The sequence below is a fragment of the Buceros rhinoceros genome, unplaced genomic scaffold (genome assembly GCF_000710305.1).
Source record: "Buceros rhinoceros silvestris isolate BGI_N320 unplaced genomic scaffold, ASM71030v1 scaffold9715, whole genome shotgun sequence".
Lineage (NCBI taxonomy): Eukaryota > Metazoa > Chordata > Aves > Bucerotiformes > Bucerotidae > Buceros > Buceros rhinoceros.
The window spans coordinates 19,081-36,177 of record NW_010412270.1 but is presented as its reverse complement, the minus strand read 5'-3'; the positions used below and the strand labels follow the sequence as shown (position 1 = coordinate 36,177).

Genomic DNA, 17,097 nt, shown 5'->3' with positions numbered 1-17,097 from the left:
AAGAGTGTGAAATCTTAAGGGACAAAGTCTACTCTGGTACTGAATGTTAATGTTTCCCACTCCTGTGACACTGGGCAAAGCAGTGACACTTGTCCCTGTTAATACTTGGCATTTCACTGTTTGTTGTGTCAGTTGCCTTTGCCAATTTTCCAGATGACCTGTATTTTTTATTCCTGCAATAGAGATGTTCAGTTCTTGTTTGTACGTGTGATTATTTGTTTATTTCTAGGCTGTGAAGACTGGGGAACTCAAAGCTTATGACTGGGGAAGCAAGGCTGCAAATATGGCTCACTACAACCAGGTATGCTGTAATTCTTGAGTGTAACAAAAAAGTCCTTGGGCACTGCATGCTAAAAAGCCATTACTCTTGCCCAGTAACCACCTGGAGATCTGCCTTTAAAAAAAAAAAAAAAAGACGACAACAGTCATATAGAGCTCTGAGGTAGTCCTAAGTCAGTAAAGAGCACACACTTGGATAGGAAGCTGTGATGCTGAGGGGGGTCCTGCCTGCCTAGATCATGAGATCCCACTGCACTCCTCACCTGTTTATTCTCCACACGTTTGTTTCTAAATTGCTGTGTGCAATACTAAAAATACCTTGCCCCTTGTCACTGGGAAACATTGCAGTATCAAACTTTTCGGAGTAGCTGTCAGTGTTAGTATTTGATTAGCATTTAGAAATAACTTTTATGGAATGCATTCTCTGAGACATCTGCTACCCTCCTGTCTCGTAAGCTCCTCCAACCACATCTTTACTGCTATGTGTGCTGTAATATTGCAGGACTTTTGGAATTAGATTGTCGGTTGAGTCAGGGCTCCATCTCTAGCTGTGTTTGCTGAGGTGTAGTATCACACTGAAGAGTTGTTCTTTCTGATGCTGTTGTTTTCACTTTCCCCCTCCTCAGTCTGTTCCCCCTTTCTACAAAATAAAAGAGATGACTGTACCAACTGCAGTGTGGACTGGTGGACAGGACTGGCTGGCAGATGCAAAGGACATTGCTATGCTGCTCACTCAGATCACAAACTTGGTTTACCACAAAAACATTCCAGAATGGGAACATTTGGATTTCATCTGGGGCCTTGATGCACCTTACCGCATGTATAATGAAATAATTAACATGATTAAGAAGTATCTCTAAATGAGCATGGTATTTCAGAGTGTTAGTTCACCAGGAATTTGTCCTTTTGGAACATAAGCTTTTCTGACAATGCTTCATTGTTTATTTATGATGCATTTCTAAAATGCCGGCACTGACTACTGAAGCGGATTCTTGTTTAGTTTGTTTTTCTCAGTATTATTTCTCTCTCGTGCAGAAATCCTCATTGTGCCCTGCTGATTTTGCACACAGTGGCATGGCACTCAAAAAACAACGGTGTGACTTTGCACAAAAGGAGTATGTCACGTGCATATAAATTTAGTGACATGTCTGAAAGATGAGTTAGTCCATTCAGCACCTCAGGTGCTTGACAATTAAAACCATCAGTATTTCACTGCCTAAAAACCACTGCCATTTCTCAGTGCGTTGCCATTTTTGAGTACTTTTCAGAAGTACTTCCTGTACTGCAGTGACCCATTTCGTGCTGGTACTTTAAAAAGCACTTAGTAACTTTTTGCTGTGTTACTATTTTAACCATCACAAGCTAACTACATCAGATGACTTTCTTTTTGAATATTGCCCAGAAGAACAGTTATGAATCCAGAGATCACATCCCTGTCTGTTGAAATCTCCTGTTTTGGGACTGCATTCATTGCTGCATTTTTCTAGATTTGATTGTGTCCCTGAAGTCTTTCATGTTTCACATACCAGCTATGGATAAGGATCGTTACTTGCCCTTGCAGTTTTCCTGGGACGAGAGAAGCTGTTAGAAGAAGTACGACTTTCAGTTAGCTTTTTCAGTAGGTTATAGCTTTCAAGGAGAACAGTATAACATACTCATGTTTTGTTTTCTTTGTGTTGACCACTAGAAGACAAGCTGCCCCAGCGTAGCGCTGGTGAGGGAAGAGCCAAAGCATTAATGCCATAGCTTGAGTGACTTATTTTGCATGGATTTTCCCCCTTAATCATCTGCTGCTTTGAAGATTTGTGTACTTTTTAGCTGTTTATGTGGTGCTTGCCACCATTATGTTCAGGAACTGCACAACACCCTTGTGAAGCCTGGCAGTATTAACAGTAGTTTCCACTTGAAAATGGGGCTATGCCCCCGTTTAATCGGCGGGGAGAATTCACATCTGCTTTGGGGGTCTGACTTTAGAGCTGTAATAGTCTGTAGTAGAGGTGCCTTGCTCTTTCCATTGACTATGCAGAGGTCTTTGACTCCTCTGAATTGCACAAAAGTTCCCTGCCTAGTGTAGGTGTATGAGCAATCTCCAGGGTGAGTCGCCTGAGTCCAGATGATAATTTCTGTGCCATGGTTGGTTTCAACCCAGATTTCTGTCAGGATAAAAGGCCTTTTCTACATGGCATAGAAGATAGTGCATTTTAAAGTGAGGCAGAATTTGTTTGTATTAAAAAAAAATGCAAAAATGTACATGAGCCAAAAATTAGGATTTGTTGGTTTGGGTTTTTTAATTCATAATTCAGACTCAGGGAATTCTCAGGCTTTGTTAAGGAAAAAGTGGTTTGTGGTATTTCGGCTGCAATTCTTAGCAGGATTTTAAGTTTGCTTTATATTTGTATCAGCCACATTTACTTCACCGTGCTGTGCTGAAAGGAAATTTCTGTAGGAATCCAAAGTGGCAAACTCAGCAGTTGTGAGGGTGTGTGATACAGCAAAGCCATGTGCATCATGTTTATTAAGCTTGAGATACTTCAATAAACATGAGACCTTCTTGGTGTTTCGAGTGTTGTGTTTCACTTCTTGTTTCATGAATGCTCATGATTCTTTGGGACAGAATCCAGAAAGCTGAGTCTGTTTTTCACAACTCTTCATCTGTAAAACAAGTACAATAAAAAAGCTGAGTAATCTTCCCTTTTGTCCTGAAGGAGGCTCTTCCTAAGACTAAAAGGCCATTCATGTTGTTTTGGGAGACTTCTCTGAGACTTTCAGGTAAGGTACCAATTGTAAATAACTGCTCACAAGATGGAGTCATTTTCTAAGCCTCCAAGTGGGACTCCTTTCAAACCACTGGCACAGTGGAAACCTTGTATCACATCCTTAAACCTCGAGTGATTTGATTTCTTAACAGACTGTCTGGTAGTCTCATAAATAGTATTTAACCACATAGTAAGGCAGGGAACTAATCTTTGCTGTGGTATTTTTGACGTAGCTTTGTCATCTCCAATAATAAATACGCACAGGCTGTACCTTTTCGTACTTTCTGAATGCAGTGGATGTGCAGTCAGGACAGCAGGGTGTGTTAAATCCTGTCTGTTGCCAGCTTTGTCAGCTGATGAACACTCTCTGTGCCTGGAAATAAAGCCAGAACAATGGAAGCTTTACACAAAAGCCATTATGAAGCTTTTCTGCTTCGCTGGAGGGTTGGCTACGGGAACTGTGAGCTGCTGCATTCTCCCTGGCTAGCTAAAGTTACAAGCACTGTGTGACACAAACTTGGAGAGGTGTCGGTGGAAACAAATGTGCAAAATAAAACAACCTGAACATAGAGGAGAAGAGTGAGAAGCTTGGTCTAGTAAGAATGACCAGTGATGAATGGGCATTTTTCAAAGCAGGTCTTAAATACTTGGTGCCTGTTCTGTAGACATCTTTGTGTTACAGGTGTATTTATATGCTGCTGTTTGCTGAAGAGTGGCTGAATATCAGCTTTGGATAATATAAAAATGTACTATCATAACAGGGCATCAGGCACCTTCTGCTAACTTAGTCTCAGCATTTAGTGACATGATCAAACCATGCTAGAAAGTCAGAAGAAAGTAGTCCCCATTCAGATGATGGATTGCCAGACTCACAGACCCATGTGCATCTGAAGTGACCGTGTGATCCAGTAGAGATGCACCATTGTACAACTGGGCACACAAGGGCGCTCTCTCTCTCTCTCTCTCTCTCTCTCTCTCTCTCTCTCTCTCTCTCTCTCTCTCTCTCTCTCTCTCTCTCTCACACACACACACAGACACACACACACGGACACGGTTTTGTCCTTGTATTGTGCTTGGAACTTGAAAAGGGTTTTGTTATAATCATCCTCAAGTGTATTCACACTATTCATTTCACGCAGAAGGCCTAAGGGTGGTAGAGTGTACGTGTGCTAGTGGTGCGCACTGAACGATGTACTAGCTCATCGCAGAGCGTGTTTACACTGATTCTGTAGCTAGTGATAACACTGACATAACTTTACACCAATTCAAATAGCGTGAAAGTACCTCAGCATAGGAAGTGGTGGTAAAACAGAGCTCCTCCTCCCTTGGGCCACATAAGAGAAACAGTTTGGTCAGCTTGGGAACAAAATAAACCACTTTTCTTTAAATTACTCTTTATGGTGAATGTGCCATACAAAAAAAAAAAATGTGAATACTTTAATATCATGAAAAGTTACAAATGGCTTTAATCTGTAAGATAGCAGAGAGAAACCTTGATGTCTGAGTAGGTTTTCTGATATATAATAAAATGTGGCTCTCAGAAGATTCTGTAATTAAAGCACTTATAACGTCTTCTCCCTTTGATGTCTTACCAAATACAAACCCATGCTGCAGCATTGCCCATCATGATAAATGGCTGCTCTTCTACAGAAGATACAGAAAATACAGCCTGTTTTCAAATTATTTTATATGAATAAAATCGTTGAAATCATCAATGAAATAAAAAATAACAAAGGTTGGATGGGCAGTTGCCACATCTGTACCGTGATTGCCTGAGTCTCGTTTTCTGAGGATACTGAGCTGAGAAGTGTCTGTATTGCATTCTGACTCTTCCAGAAGCAATGAATGTGTGTAATTGTAAAAGATGAGAAATAATTTCTCAGTACTGAATTATGAATTCTAAATGAAAGAATTTTAGGATCTTTTCCTGATGCTTATTATTTTGAAAACTGGTTCTGATAAGGTAAAGCTTGAGAATTAACAATTTACTTTGCTGGCAGGTTTCTGTCCCCAGTCATTGTTAGGAATTCATTAAAGAACCCTTTGATTAGGCTTTCTTTCCGTTCTGGCTGGAGAAGTTCTCAGTGGAGCTTGATTGGGGAGGTGGAGTTATGGTATGAAAAATATTTTGATTAAGAAAATGTATTAGTTCTGTTAAGAAAAGTATTTTGTGTTTAGGCTGAAGTTTTTCATCGAAACTGTAGAGGCATGTGTGTTCTTCATCCTCAGGTACTCTGCATACCCATGGGCTCAGGGTTCAAGTCTAAGAAATACTTCCTGACAACTCTAACGTTACCAGAAAGCAAACATTGGCTTGGAAAGCGGTTCTGGCAGCGCAGCCCGCTGCGGGGAGCGGAGCTGCTGGCCGTGGGTTTCTGCGCTGGGGGGTGCTGTTGCCTGCGGAAAGCCGGCGGCAGCCCAGCACGGGGGGAGCATAAAGAGCTGCCTTAGACCTGCACCCTCGCAGAGCTGCCCTGAATACTGCTGAACAGAGTGTCTCCTTGCACTCAGGCTCTTGGAGTAAGGTGAGTTAGGTGTGAGGACCTCAGATTTACTGTATTTTTCCAGCATGGTAACAATTTCTTTTAAAATGAGGGTAGAGACTGCCTCTGCCTGCCTTTGCTCTGGTTACTGTCCTGCTTCCCCGCTACTGTCCTGAACAAGTCATCAGCCCTCTTCCACAGCACCCTTCTGCTGGTAGAAGGCTTGGCATTGCACTGGAATTCGCCCTATCTCTGATACGATGATAATCCTGCCATACAGACGGGGAGAAGAGGTGGAGGGAAAAAGAAATTTTGCCTCTGCTGTTTTCAGTATAGTTTCAGTATATTGATCCCGGTTTTCCCTCCCGCTAACTTGTCCTCATTTTCCTACCCACTTAGTGTTTTATTGTTTACCTTACAGCTCGTACCTAACAGTGGAGCCTGGGGTAGGTGCTTGCGTCTTGTGCTCATGTGGAATCTATTTAAGACCCTCTGCAGGGCCTCATTCCAAACTACGTGCCCTTCAACCTAAACTCTGAAGCAGGAGTCTTGATTTTTTAAGAGTTTGTTTAGAGTCTTGTAACACATGGGAAAGTTTGGCAGTATCGTAGCTTGGGTGAAAAAAGCTGGGGTTGCGTTGCTGAGTTAAATACGGAAAGGATTTGTGTGTACTTTGTCTTTTCTTCATGTTGTACCTTGCACTGACAAAGAAACCTCTTTTAGCAGAGGTGAAATACGTGTTAAGTGCGTTTTGGCGGCTAAGCCAAGCAGCTTGAATGAGGTTTCTGGAGGATGAGGGTCAGCCCTCTCAGACGCCCGAGGGTTCATTTTTCTGAGCACACCCACACACCCACACAGAGACACACACACACACACACGGACACGCATGTACACGCTCGCTGGCTGAGCCTGGCTCGGTTCCCCGCCGGGCAGCCTCGCCGGCAGGTGGGGCACAGAGCCCCGCTCTGGGCTGCGCCGGGCAACCAGGCACCTTCTGCTCGCCTTGTGCCTTGCTTCATGGGCTTTATGTTGCAGGACAGACTAGTAATAAGGCTGCAGAATTCCGTTATTTTTCCTTAAGGGGTTTAAGAATATTTTTCTATGACCTAATGTGCAGGCAGAATGCCTGTTCTTTAAATGTTAGCTTATAGGCGGCAGTGGTGCTAAAACTTCTTGAGACTTCACAGGGCTATTAAGGATTAGTCAGAAGAGTGCCTTTAGGGCAGTTGAACAATTTCTGTCGGATTTCAGGCAGATTTGAAATACATTATAAAATAAATTTAGTTCCTGAATAATTCTAATAAAAAAGACAATCACATATCCCATCTGGAAAGCTTAATTTCTGATTGTGACTACATAAATCAGCAAAAAGCATCTCTCACAAGAGTATTTTCATACCCAGATGGTGATTGAGTTACAAATACGTTTTTTCATGTCCTTATTGTGAAATGGAGGTCAGGTTAAAATACAATCAGAAGATTGAAATGAAGTTCTTGGATATAGATCCTCATCCATTAAATTAGTGTCTTTCACTGGGTTTTAGTTTCACTGCATTTGACAGTCTGAATTGATTGAGGTCAACTGAACAATCTCACAACAGCAGAGAATCTGAATCTCTTTCTATAATGTAGATGCAATGGATAGTCTTTGAAAGCTGTACCTTACCCATCTCTATCAAGGAACTTCTGATTGCCTGAATGATAGCACAGATAACATTAATGTTTCAGTAAACTCTCTCTAAGGAGAGAGCAAAATATGCACTTCCTTACGAACAGAATCTCTTGAAGAGAAAACAGTCGGGACTGAAAAGCAAACTTAAATATTAGGAGAAGTCCATGCATAGTTCAGGAAAGGTCACTGCTAATTAATCATTCTACTTCCCCCCATCAGATTTCTTTTCTGAATAGCACAGAACTAAATTCGTCTGAACAAGCTAATAAAGTCATCCAGGAAGTTGAGCTCATTTCTAACATTAGAATAAATGCTGTACCTACAAAAGAGGTGAGTTCATAGGAAGCTGATGGCAAGCTCTGTTTCCCTAAATGTTCAGAGCTTTTTTTGTCTGTTTCTAAAAGCACAAAAGAAGTGATGTCTTACTGATTAAATCAAAACCTCCATCATTTACCCCTATATCACAGGGAAATAGTTCTAGCAGATTAGAAATGTTGGGAGTCAAACCTGACAGCTTCTGTCTGCTGCGTGCTTGCCTGTGGTCAAAGGAAGAACCTTTTTAAAGGATGTAGGTCTAAAAAGTGGAACTTTCAATTGCATAAGTTAGTTGACACTTGGGTAAAGGATGATTTCCATTTCTTATTGCCTAAAGAGCTGTTGAGATGTGAATATTGTAATAGTGCAGTAATACTTGTCACTAAGTATCTGTTTGGAATCATCATGAGATTTTACCTTGTATTCTTCCCAGCAACTTGGGGATACTTTGTTCTCCAAAAGCTGCTGGCTCAATTTTGCATCTGGTCAAGTCAGGCAGATTTTGCCATATCAAACAGATACAGGAGCATAAATCTCAAAAGTAGATGGAAGTAAGTCAAAGCTGCCACAGTCAGACTGAAAGCACAGTGTAGGTCTCCTTCAGGTTTTGACTTAGCCTGTTACATACCCAAGCAGTCATTAAGAGAAGGATGTTTGCACACATCTGCTACCTGCCAAACATCCACAGGTCAGACCACAGCAGTCACATGAAAAAAAAATCAATGGTAGGTGGTGTTTCCTTATCTATGAAGCCAAAAAGATGAAAAGGATGACACAACTTAAAATTAGTAACAGAGATTTCAAATGTGTGTGCTAAGTGGAGTGGAAAATGTATCTACGCTCTTTCTTTGAATTCCACTGTTAAGAGTTCTGCATTTCTGCTTGTTTTTCCTATTGTGCAAGTCTCTCCTCTTGAGCTCCAGTGATTACCCTGGCAAGCTACATCTGTTCTGAGATCGTAATGCATTATACCATTTCTACACGACAGGAAAGGGAACTTCCTCTTTAAAGCTACATATTACTAAGTAAGGATTTCTGATGGGCGGAGCTGTGTCTTGAGCAGGCTGGATAAAGGCTTGCAGGATTTACAGACTCCTCAGACCGCAATCAGCATGAACTGCAGCCTGCCAGACAGAGTGCTGCTCCACTACACGATGACTGGACAGCGGGACAGGTTGTGCCTTCAGTCTCTTTGGGACTTTATCACAGACAAGGAGCCCTTGATCAAGTCACCGTTTTTCCCAGTGCTGTTTTCTTTTGCAGCATACATGGCTTTCTGTCTTCCATATATTGCACTGGACTTTTTAAGCACTAGACTACCGAACTTGAGAAAATATAAAATCCAACCACAGAACTATCCAACTCTTGAAATGATGATGCCTTGTATTATTCAAAGTGTGATTCACCACGTTGTTCTCATCTTTCCGGTGACATTTCTCCACTGGTGCTGGAGACCGATGAATCTACCAGCATTAGCTCCGGAGCTGCCTGTGGTCCTGCTGGAAGTAGGAGTTTGCCTGCTTCTGTTTGATTTTGAGTACTTCCTGTGGCATTTGCTTCATCACAAGGTGCCTTGGCTCTACAAGACCTTCCACAAGGTGCATCACAAGCATGTGTCAACGTTTGCTCTTTCCACACAGTATTCCAGTGTATGGGAATTGCTGTCACTGGGATTTTTTGCTGCTATCAATCCGGTGCTCCTTGGATGCCATCCTTTGACAGAAATGATCTTCTTCCTTGTGAACATTTGGTTGTCAGTGGAGGACCATTCAGGATACGATCTTCCGTGGTCAACTCACCGACTTGTGCCTTTTGGTTTGTATGGAGGAGCACCACATCATGATCTCCATCATCTGAAATTCAGATCAAACTATGCGCCTTACTTCACCCACTGGGACAAACTCTTTGGGACATTCACGGAGTCACCTTCTAATTAAGTTCTAATTAAGTCCTGTGGATGAACTCATTTTTTTATAGACTAAACTGGGACATTAATTTTTCATACAAAAGATCGTATATTTGAAGCTGCCTATAAAAGCAATAACTATTTATAACAAATCCTCTTAATATATGTGTATTTGTATACCTGGAACTGCCTGTGTTAAATGACTGCAAATGGGAGGGTAAATATCTTTTGCTTAAATTTGTTTGAGTCGAAGGTGTAAGGGAAGCATTAAGAGACATCCTCTCTTCTTTCCTTCTTTCCAGCTTTCATAAAGCATGTATTGTAGTGATGTTTTATACATACACCAGAACAGTTATCCTATTGTTGTAGGATGATTTATGATGTAAACAGAAAAGGTAACCATCACAGATTTAGGGGAGTTTAATCTGCTAGAGCATATTACTGCACAATGTTGTAACATATTGCTGCCAAAACCAGCTAGTTGGTTAACCGCAATAATTTTATATTTATATTTTAAACCTTGATGTACTGTGTTTTTTAATAGAAAATAAATATGGTCATTCTTTTAAAATTATATTCTGTTTCATTTTATTCATTCCTCTGTTCATATTAGGAACAGGTATGGTTGGTTCCTTTTGCATAGGTGTCGTTTATTTGAATTTTGAGCCTCAGACTTATTAAAATATTGTCATGCTATTTCGAAAGTGAACCATTTACTTTTTTTCCAGAATCACATTATTTTTGAATAGTTTTCAGTTTTGTAGAAACAGAATGTTGAAGAATTCGGTTTAAAAAGCTGTGGTGAAATTTTAGTATTACAGTTGTGAGAAGCTTGAATAATTTTCACTGAATTTATGGTGTGAGAACACAACATTAAGCAGCCCCCTTAATAAAAGGCAGCATTGGACCTTCACAACCACGTCAATTAATTGTTACTTGCATGCAAAAACCTGGCAAGAAATATAAACAGGGTTTCTACAATTTAGATTATTCTTTCAAGTAGATTTCAAAGGAATAGAATCAAACCTTTCAGGATCCTAAACCATAGAACAAACCAGCTACATGTTGCTAGAAGAACAGTTACGGTTAAAACATTGCCATGCAGTTTCACAGAAGTCACGCTGAAAAAAGTAAGTGTGAACAGATAGCAGGTCTTCCAAGTCTTATTCAGCAGAGATCCCTTGGACTTCTTACATCTGTTACATTGCACTTTAATCCTTATAATCTTCTATCCTGTGTTACTAATAAAATTCTAGGATAGCAACGGGAACAGAGAAAGTGCAAATAATGTAGAGAGCATGAAACTAACACTTACGCATCATCACCCAAAAATGTCTTTGTCATTATGTTATGTCTAGAGGGTTGTGTGACCTTACAGAGGCTGTTTGTCCAGGAGAAGAGAGAACCCTTAGTATTTCCCACAATGTGAACTTATAAAGGGAACAGCACTTTTGGACACTGCATCTTTTTGATAATAGGAAATAATTATCGTAACCATCTTCATATAGAGTACAAAATGCTGCAATCTTAATACTTAACTACTCTCTCTACTCTCTGGGTATCACAGAAGTGCAATCCTTCTTTTCACTGGTAAGAACATGACACATCCTGAGAGCAAAAAACTGGAGCTTAAAAGAATACAAAACTGGATTTTCTGCCATGCCTCTATTCAGCTGAAAGAAAGAATTCCCAGTCTTTCTGATGATTAAGTATATTGGGATGTGCTACAAAGAGAAAGAAGTATTCTTTTCTTCTGCCAAATGCAGGGGGCAAGATACAGTCTCTGGTTTCTTGAGCTGTTTAGCCATTTTGAGGTATCCCAAAGTTACCCTCTTCATTCTAGTGATCCCACTCGATTCAGCTTGGCAAATATACCGAGCATCTGATGGGGGTGTTCTGTGGTTTCAATAGTTATATGTACAGTTATATAGTTATACTATAACTATATATAACAGTCTGTTTCATGTACTAGCGGCCCTCTAAGAAACCAAGGCTAAGGCTAACTGGTACTTGGATATGTTGCTCTGGAAAGCCTATGAGCAAATCACACAAGAACAGTTGCTGCTTAACACGTGGTGTTTATTCTGCTTTTTCACATGGAGCTTAAAACTTGATATAACAAATACCGCATTACTGGGAGAAGAGTCCTAGTCAGCTTTGGGCAAAACCACACTTGCTCTTGTCGAATCAAGTGAGATAGTCTCATTTGGCACGGACAGCGTAGCGTAACAGCGGTGAGGATGATCAAAGCGACAGCGGAAGGAGGCAATGTACTGCGTGATGATCCTGCCTACTCCTCTCTCCCTCACATCCTCAACATTTGCATGACTTCAGACACACGCCAAGAATGTATTTTCTCTAAATATGGAATTTCCCCCAGGTTATGTGTGTGCTGAACCTCTTGTAAATCAGACCTGGAATCTTGGCTTAAAGGCTTATTATTGCATGAACTTGGAATACTTAAAAAAAAAACCAAACCAAAACCAACAACTCAGAATGACAACAACAACAAAAGCAATTGTCAAATGAAAATTTGACTATTACATGTCTGGAATAGCTTATCTGAATTCCATTCCAGAAATATCCGTACTTTGTCATCATGACATAATCCTAGCTTACCATGTCTCGAATGCTTTGAAGGCATCTTAGGCCCTAAACCATGACGGATTGAAACCATTTCTGTATTGTGTGTACTTGGAAGCACTTTCTGTGTCATAATATAAGTTTAGGTGTGTGTATGAGAAAAACTCAGGAGCAGAAGACCCGAACTAACACATAACTTCAGGCCTTTGCAATTCAATGAAAAGCAAAATATAGTCAAAAACATACTGAAGATACAGCAAATAAGAGTTGAGGTTTTTTTCCTGTTTTCATTGAAAGTTCAGCATATTCTCTACCACTGAGTGTGGGAGCACAGTGAGTTCTGTGTATTGATGGTGCTGAGATTTTAAAACAGGGTTTTACAGATGCTACTTCCTATATTTTTATTTCCCCATGGTCTTTACCACAAGACTTTACCAGAGAAAAGGAATGACATGACACTCTGTTGTAAAGGTTTATGTTAGAAAAGCAAAGCAAACTTTCTCTCTTTTGTTCCAAAATTCTCCTACCTCCCTTCCTCATTATAATGTGACATGATGTGCCACAGAGACTTCCTATCTAATATGCTGAAATCTAATCTGTTGTCATTTGTGAGAAAATAGACCCTTGAAGTTGTAAAATGAGATTTTTGATGCTGCTCTTGTCAACTTCATATCTTTAAAAATCCTAATTTAATAAAGGTCAAAGAAGTAAGATCTTATGCATTTCTCTTTGTAACTGTATCTTAGTTCTTAGGCACATGGTTAAATATTGAACTTGATGTCTGATCTAACAAATTGCACGAGTTCTCAAATTCTACTGGCAATTTAGCACTATATTTCTCTTGAAATTTAGGCTGAATCTTTCAAATGATACCGAGTTTAGCAATTTTGAGGTAACCGTATGCAACGCTGCAAAGGAATGGGTTTTTGCGGTTTTTTGGGTGCGTTCTCAGTGCTGCTGGAAAATGTGATCCTCAGGTGCTTTGGAGCAAGCATACGATATTTAGAGCCATGCTGAGTCAATAATCTCTTCTTTGTCCTGATTTATGTTGATCAAGTACTTTACAGGGGAAAAACAACACAGTCTACAGCCTACAACTACGAATTTCTTATTATTTAAAAAATAATCTATGTTATTGATGAATTTGGTGACATGGTTATCTAGTGTGTTATCTGGGTTAAATGAATAACTAGCGTCTCTTTGGGCTATCAGACTTTGCTATCTCTAATTAGTTTTGATGCCATTTGTAATGTGTCATCTGTTTTCCCCCAATGTTATTGGCAGGAGTAAATAACTCTTTGATGTGGCTTTATCATAGTGGACTCAGCAGTCACTTCAGCAAGTTTTATTCTTGCATTCATGCACAAGTATTAAGCTTCCACTATTATTGCCTATGTCCATGCAACCCTTTTTGAACCAGTTACCATTCTGTATCTGAAAAAATCAGTCATCTTGGACTTTCTCAATACACAACACACCTCCCACCTCTCCCACCCCCCCACACACCCCGTGGAGTTTTTCCCAAGTTACCTTGGTTGAGAAACCAGTGTGAGCGTCCTATCACACTTAACATGTAAACTGCGTCTACCACCCTGGCTTTGTGTGCTGCGCTCAGCTGATGTGCCAATTTGCTCAAATATTTAGGCTGGTCCTGCATTACTCAGTACAATCCAACCTAAAGGTCTTTGTAGCACAGTCTGGAGTTGTGTTTGCAGTATGTTTTTATCATAAAAACAACTGCCAAACAATTGTTTTCCAAAACTTAAATGTGTTTCTAATTCAAAGTTCTTAGGACACAGAAAAAACCCCCACACCTCCCAAAACCAACTAACGCAAGCATTCCAGACTTTAAAGGGAACAGAACTAATGCAGAAGGGCCTTTAGCTGTGGAAAATGATTCTGAGGTTTTTTAACCCTCTTTTCAGACCTTCTTCTTTTTAAAAAGAAGATCTGAAAAGCTTACTGACCACTTTACTCCCCAAGCTGCAATGGATGCCGTGATGAAGGCTGTGGATGTGGACACTGGGAGGAGAGAAGGAGAAAGGGAAAGGAACCTGACGTGTCTGCAGGCACTTCCACCACTGTCCCTTGGTGCAGCACGCACTACCAGCCAGGTATGGATGGAGTGCTGCTTTGATGTATTCTTCCCACCAAGGCACAGATGCTTTCAGCCTTAGGTCCTTGCTGCTGGAGCAGTACAGACTCCACATCTGCACAGAGCTTTTCCTTTCTGTAACCTAGTTCTTTCTGGAAATTCCCACAGTTACAAAACACAGTGACCTGCAAGAGGGAACTCTGCCATTGGTCAGCATAAATGCAAACATACTTTTGTGTCATCAGGTATAAGATTAATTAAAAAAAATTATACAGGCACATGGACTGGAGTGCCTCTTCCATGCTCAGTTTTGAGATACCAGGTTTTAAGTCTGGGAAACCAAAAAGCTAACAAACCGAGCTGGATGGTTGGTAGGCATTGCAGGCAGAAACATGGCTGCTTTGGTCCGTCTGTTGAGAAAGACTTTGTACTACAGATATGTGATCTGGAGGAAGGTTTTCCAGGGAGATGGCAGGCAGAGCTTTCAGAAAGAGCAAATGCCTACCAGCAGCTTTCCCTCTTTTTTTTTGTATCCTGGAGAACTTCCCCACTGGTATTCTCTTTTCCTGGTAACCCCAAAATACTTCCCTTGACCTGCTGCTGACAGCCTCCCCTCCTCCCCGAAGAGAACTGGCTGAGTAGAGCCACCTGCTTTGCCAGGTTTGCAGTGTCCTTTCACTTGGGCAGTCAGGGGACCACTCCCTTGTGCCAGCACCAGCTGAGAACCTGTAATGCATTGCACACACATGTCCTGCTGCAGATGGACGCTTATCCCTCAGAACCTGTTCTAGAAAACTACATCTGAAAAGGCAAGTGCTTGCTCCTGTCCCTTTTCCTCTCCTACTCAGCTCCACAAAGGCTGGCTTGTCTTCCAGTTGTTTTCTCTTGAGGTCTTTCCCCCTGTGGGAGAGCCACCTATTACCTTCCCACCTGCCTCTCTAGGCTGCACCAGAGCTCAGCTCAAAGGAGCAGGACAGAAGGCTTTCCCCTCCTGAAATCTAGTCTAGGGAGGTCTTGATTTGGCTGACCATGCTTGCTGAAGTGACCTTAATTCATGCTGGACTTCTCTGCTGCGTCATAAGTGTGTTTGTGAGTGGTGGAGTAGCTCAAATGCTCTTACGCGTGTTTTGTTTCCTGGATGCAAAGCAAATGTCAGGTTCTCTGGTAAGGAAGCTGAGCAGACTGTCCATGGATGAGGGTAAGATGCTCTGGTGAGGCCATGCCTGTTGAGTCAACAGGGCTGTGCTGATGTGGAGCTGCAGGATGCAGCATTGAGGGTGTCATCGTTTCTCGGCAGCCCAAATCGATGCTGGGACCTCAAGAAAGCGAGCGATGGCTTAGTAGCTCTGCTAATAATGTGGCGAGGAAAGCAAAAGAATATTTGATTACTTGTTCTGTTGATTGTTTCCAGCTAGTATCCTTCCTCTGTTCTCACAGCCATGGCTCATCCTGGATTCAGCACTGTCTGATGCTTCTCAGCTGTGGGGAATTGCTTTTCCAGTTTACGACATCTCCATTTCATATCGTGTAGCATGCATATTTCCTAAGCCAGAAAGCTGAATCAAAATCACTAGCTTCAGACTGGCTGGCAGGCAGTTAGTCTATGTAGCAACACTCTTTTGCAAGTACCACAATTAACAGTTGAATACTTTGTCTGCTTTCTAGCAAATCCAGATGCTGTGTTGGTAACAAAAACTCCTCTCCCACAGCTGTCTAACCTAGGCCCTCAGACTACTGTTCTGTGTCCCTTTCTTTCTCAGAATTGGTTGCATGGTTCAGCCAATTTACAATATTCATTTTTAAGATTTTTTTTTCTCTCTTTTTGTGAATCGGATTTGTATCTTGAGTAATTGAACCATATCTTAGAAAAAGGAATTCCATTTCCCTCCACACTTGGCACAGCTAGCAGAAGAGTGCTGTTCTACTCTGAAAGCTATGGACTGACAGCAAAAGAGCAGAGCATGTTTTATGTGGAAAGGCACATGCACTCAGCCACGTTAGCATAAGAAGCTGATTTTCTGATTTATTTCCTTTGGCTGTTAAACCTCAGCTTGCTGCTTCCCTGCTCTTCTCTCAGACCTCTTGATCATAAGGTAGTGGGATAAAGTAGTGCTCGTGTACTAGCATCAGTAATGTTTCTATAAGGCAGCCATCCCGATAGATCCTGATAATTTGCAGTTAACGCTTCTTCAAATACATGACTTGGCAGTAGCTGCTCCTTTCAGGTACCTGAAAAGCTGATGAGTGTGTGTTATCCTCAAAGCACTAACACCCAAAAAAACAAGTAACAGGGCTTTATTTATTTCCCAGTGCTGCTGTTTCAAATCTCGATTATTTAATGTAGATGTAGCAGCTACTAAGCTTATAGCTGGCTGTGGCAAGGAGATGGATTTAGCAGCTCATTTTGCTTGTTGCAATATGCATGATCAGAGGTGTAAAATCCAGTGTCATAAGGGTTCTCCAGTAATTATGCTGTTACAGCTGCGTATTTACAGTACTTCTGCCTGTTAATGTAAAAATTCCTGACAGCAGCAGATTAAAAACAACACAGGATCCAAAGTTAGGTTTGGTCTTAGGTGATGCAAAGGTAACTGGTGTTTAGTTTAACTACTTTGCCAGTGCCTTTCATGGAAGAACTGCATTTTCATTCTGCTTGGGTGGGAATTCCGGGATGAGAATATTAGAAATGGATGTGTGGCACTTCTGGTGATAGTCCAGCAACATTTGGGGTAGCTTATGATACTGCATACACACACACACACACACACACACACACACACACACGCATTTTACTTTTTTTTATATATATATTTATACTCATATAAATATATATAAAATTAATTTTAATATAAATAAAATAAAGATCATTGCTTGTTTTGTTGAAGTATGTGTATATATATAGATAAAACTGTGGTATATAAGGTATGGTGTAAGAAAGCTGGAGATAACAACAAACCAGAGTCATGGCTGGGGGGGGGGTGGGGGGAAACAACCCCCAACAGGGGGGCG

The 17,097-nt window shown here is 41.1% G+C and overlaps 2 protein-coding genes across 3 annotated transcripts in view; both read left to right on the top strand.

The window, feature by feature from the left end:
* The window catches only part of LIPA (lipase A, lysosomal acid, cholesterol esterase), a 12,446-nt gene extending 11,077 nt beyond the window's left edge, over positions 1 to 1,369 (top strand). For both annotated transcript variants that reach the window (XM_010136328.1, XM_010136329.1), the window contains 2 exons: positions 230 to 301; positions 906 to 1,369. In XM_010136328.1, coding sequence (XP_010134630.1) covers positions 230 to 301; positions 906 to 1,139 — 306 coding nt within the window. In that variant the 3' untranslated portion in view covers positions 1,140 to 1,369. The remainder of the gene's footprint in view (positions 1 to 229; positions 302 to 905) is intronic.
* A 7,247-nt stretch (positions 1,370 to 8,616) lies between these two features.
* On the top strand, positions 8,617 to 9,456 carry CH25H (cholesterol 25-hydroxylase). The gene has a single exon (XM_010136326.1). The coding sequence runs from the start codon at positions 8,617 to 8,619 to the stop codon at positions 9,439 to 9,441; it is 825 nt and encodes a 274-aa protein (XP_010134628.1). The 3' UTR covers positions 9,442 to 9,456.
* Positions 9,457 to 17,097: the final 7,641 nt, after the last annotated feature.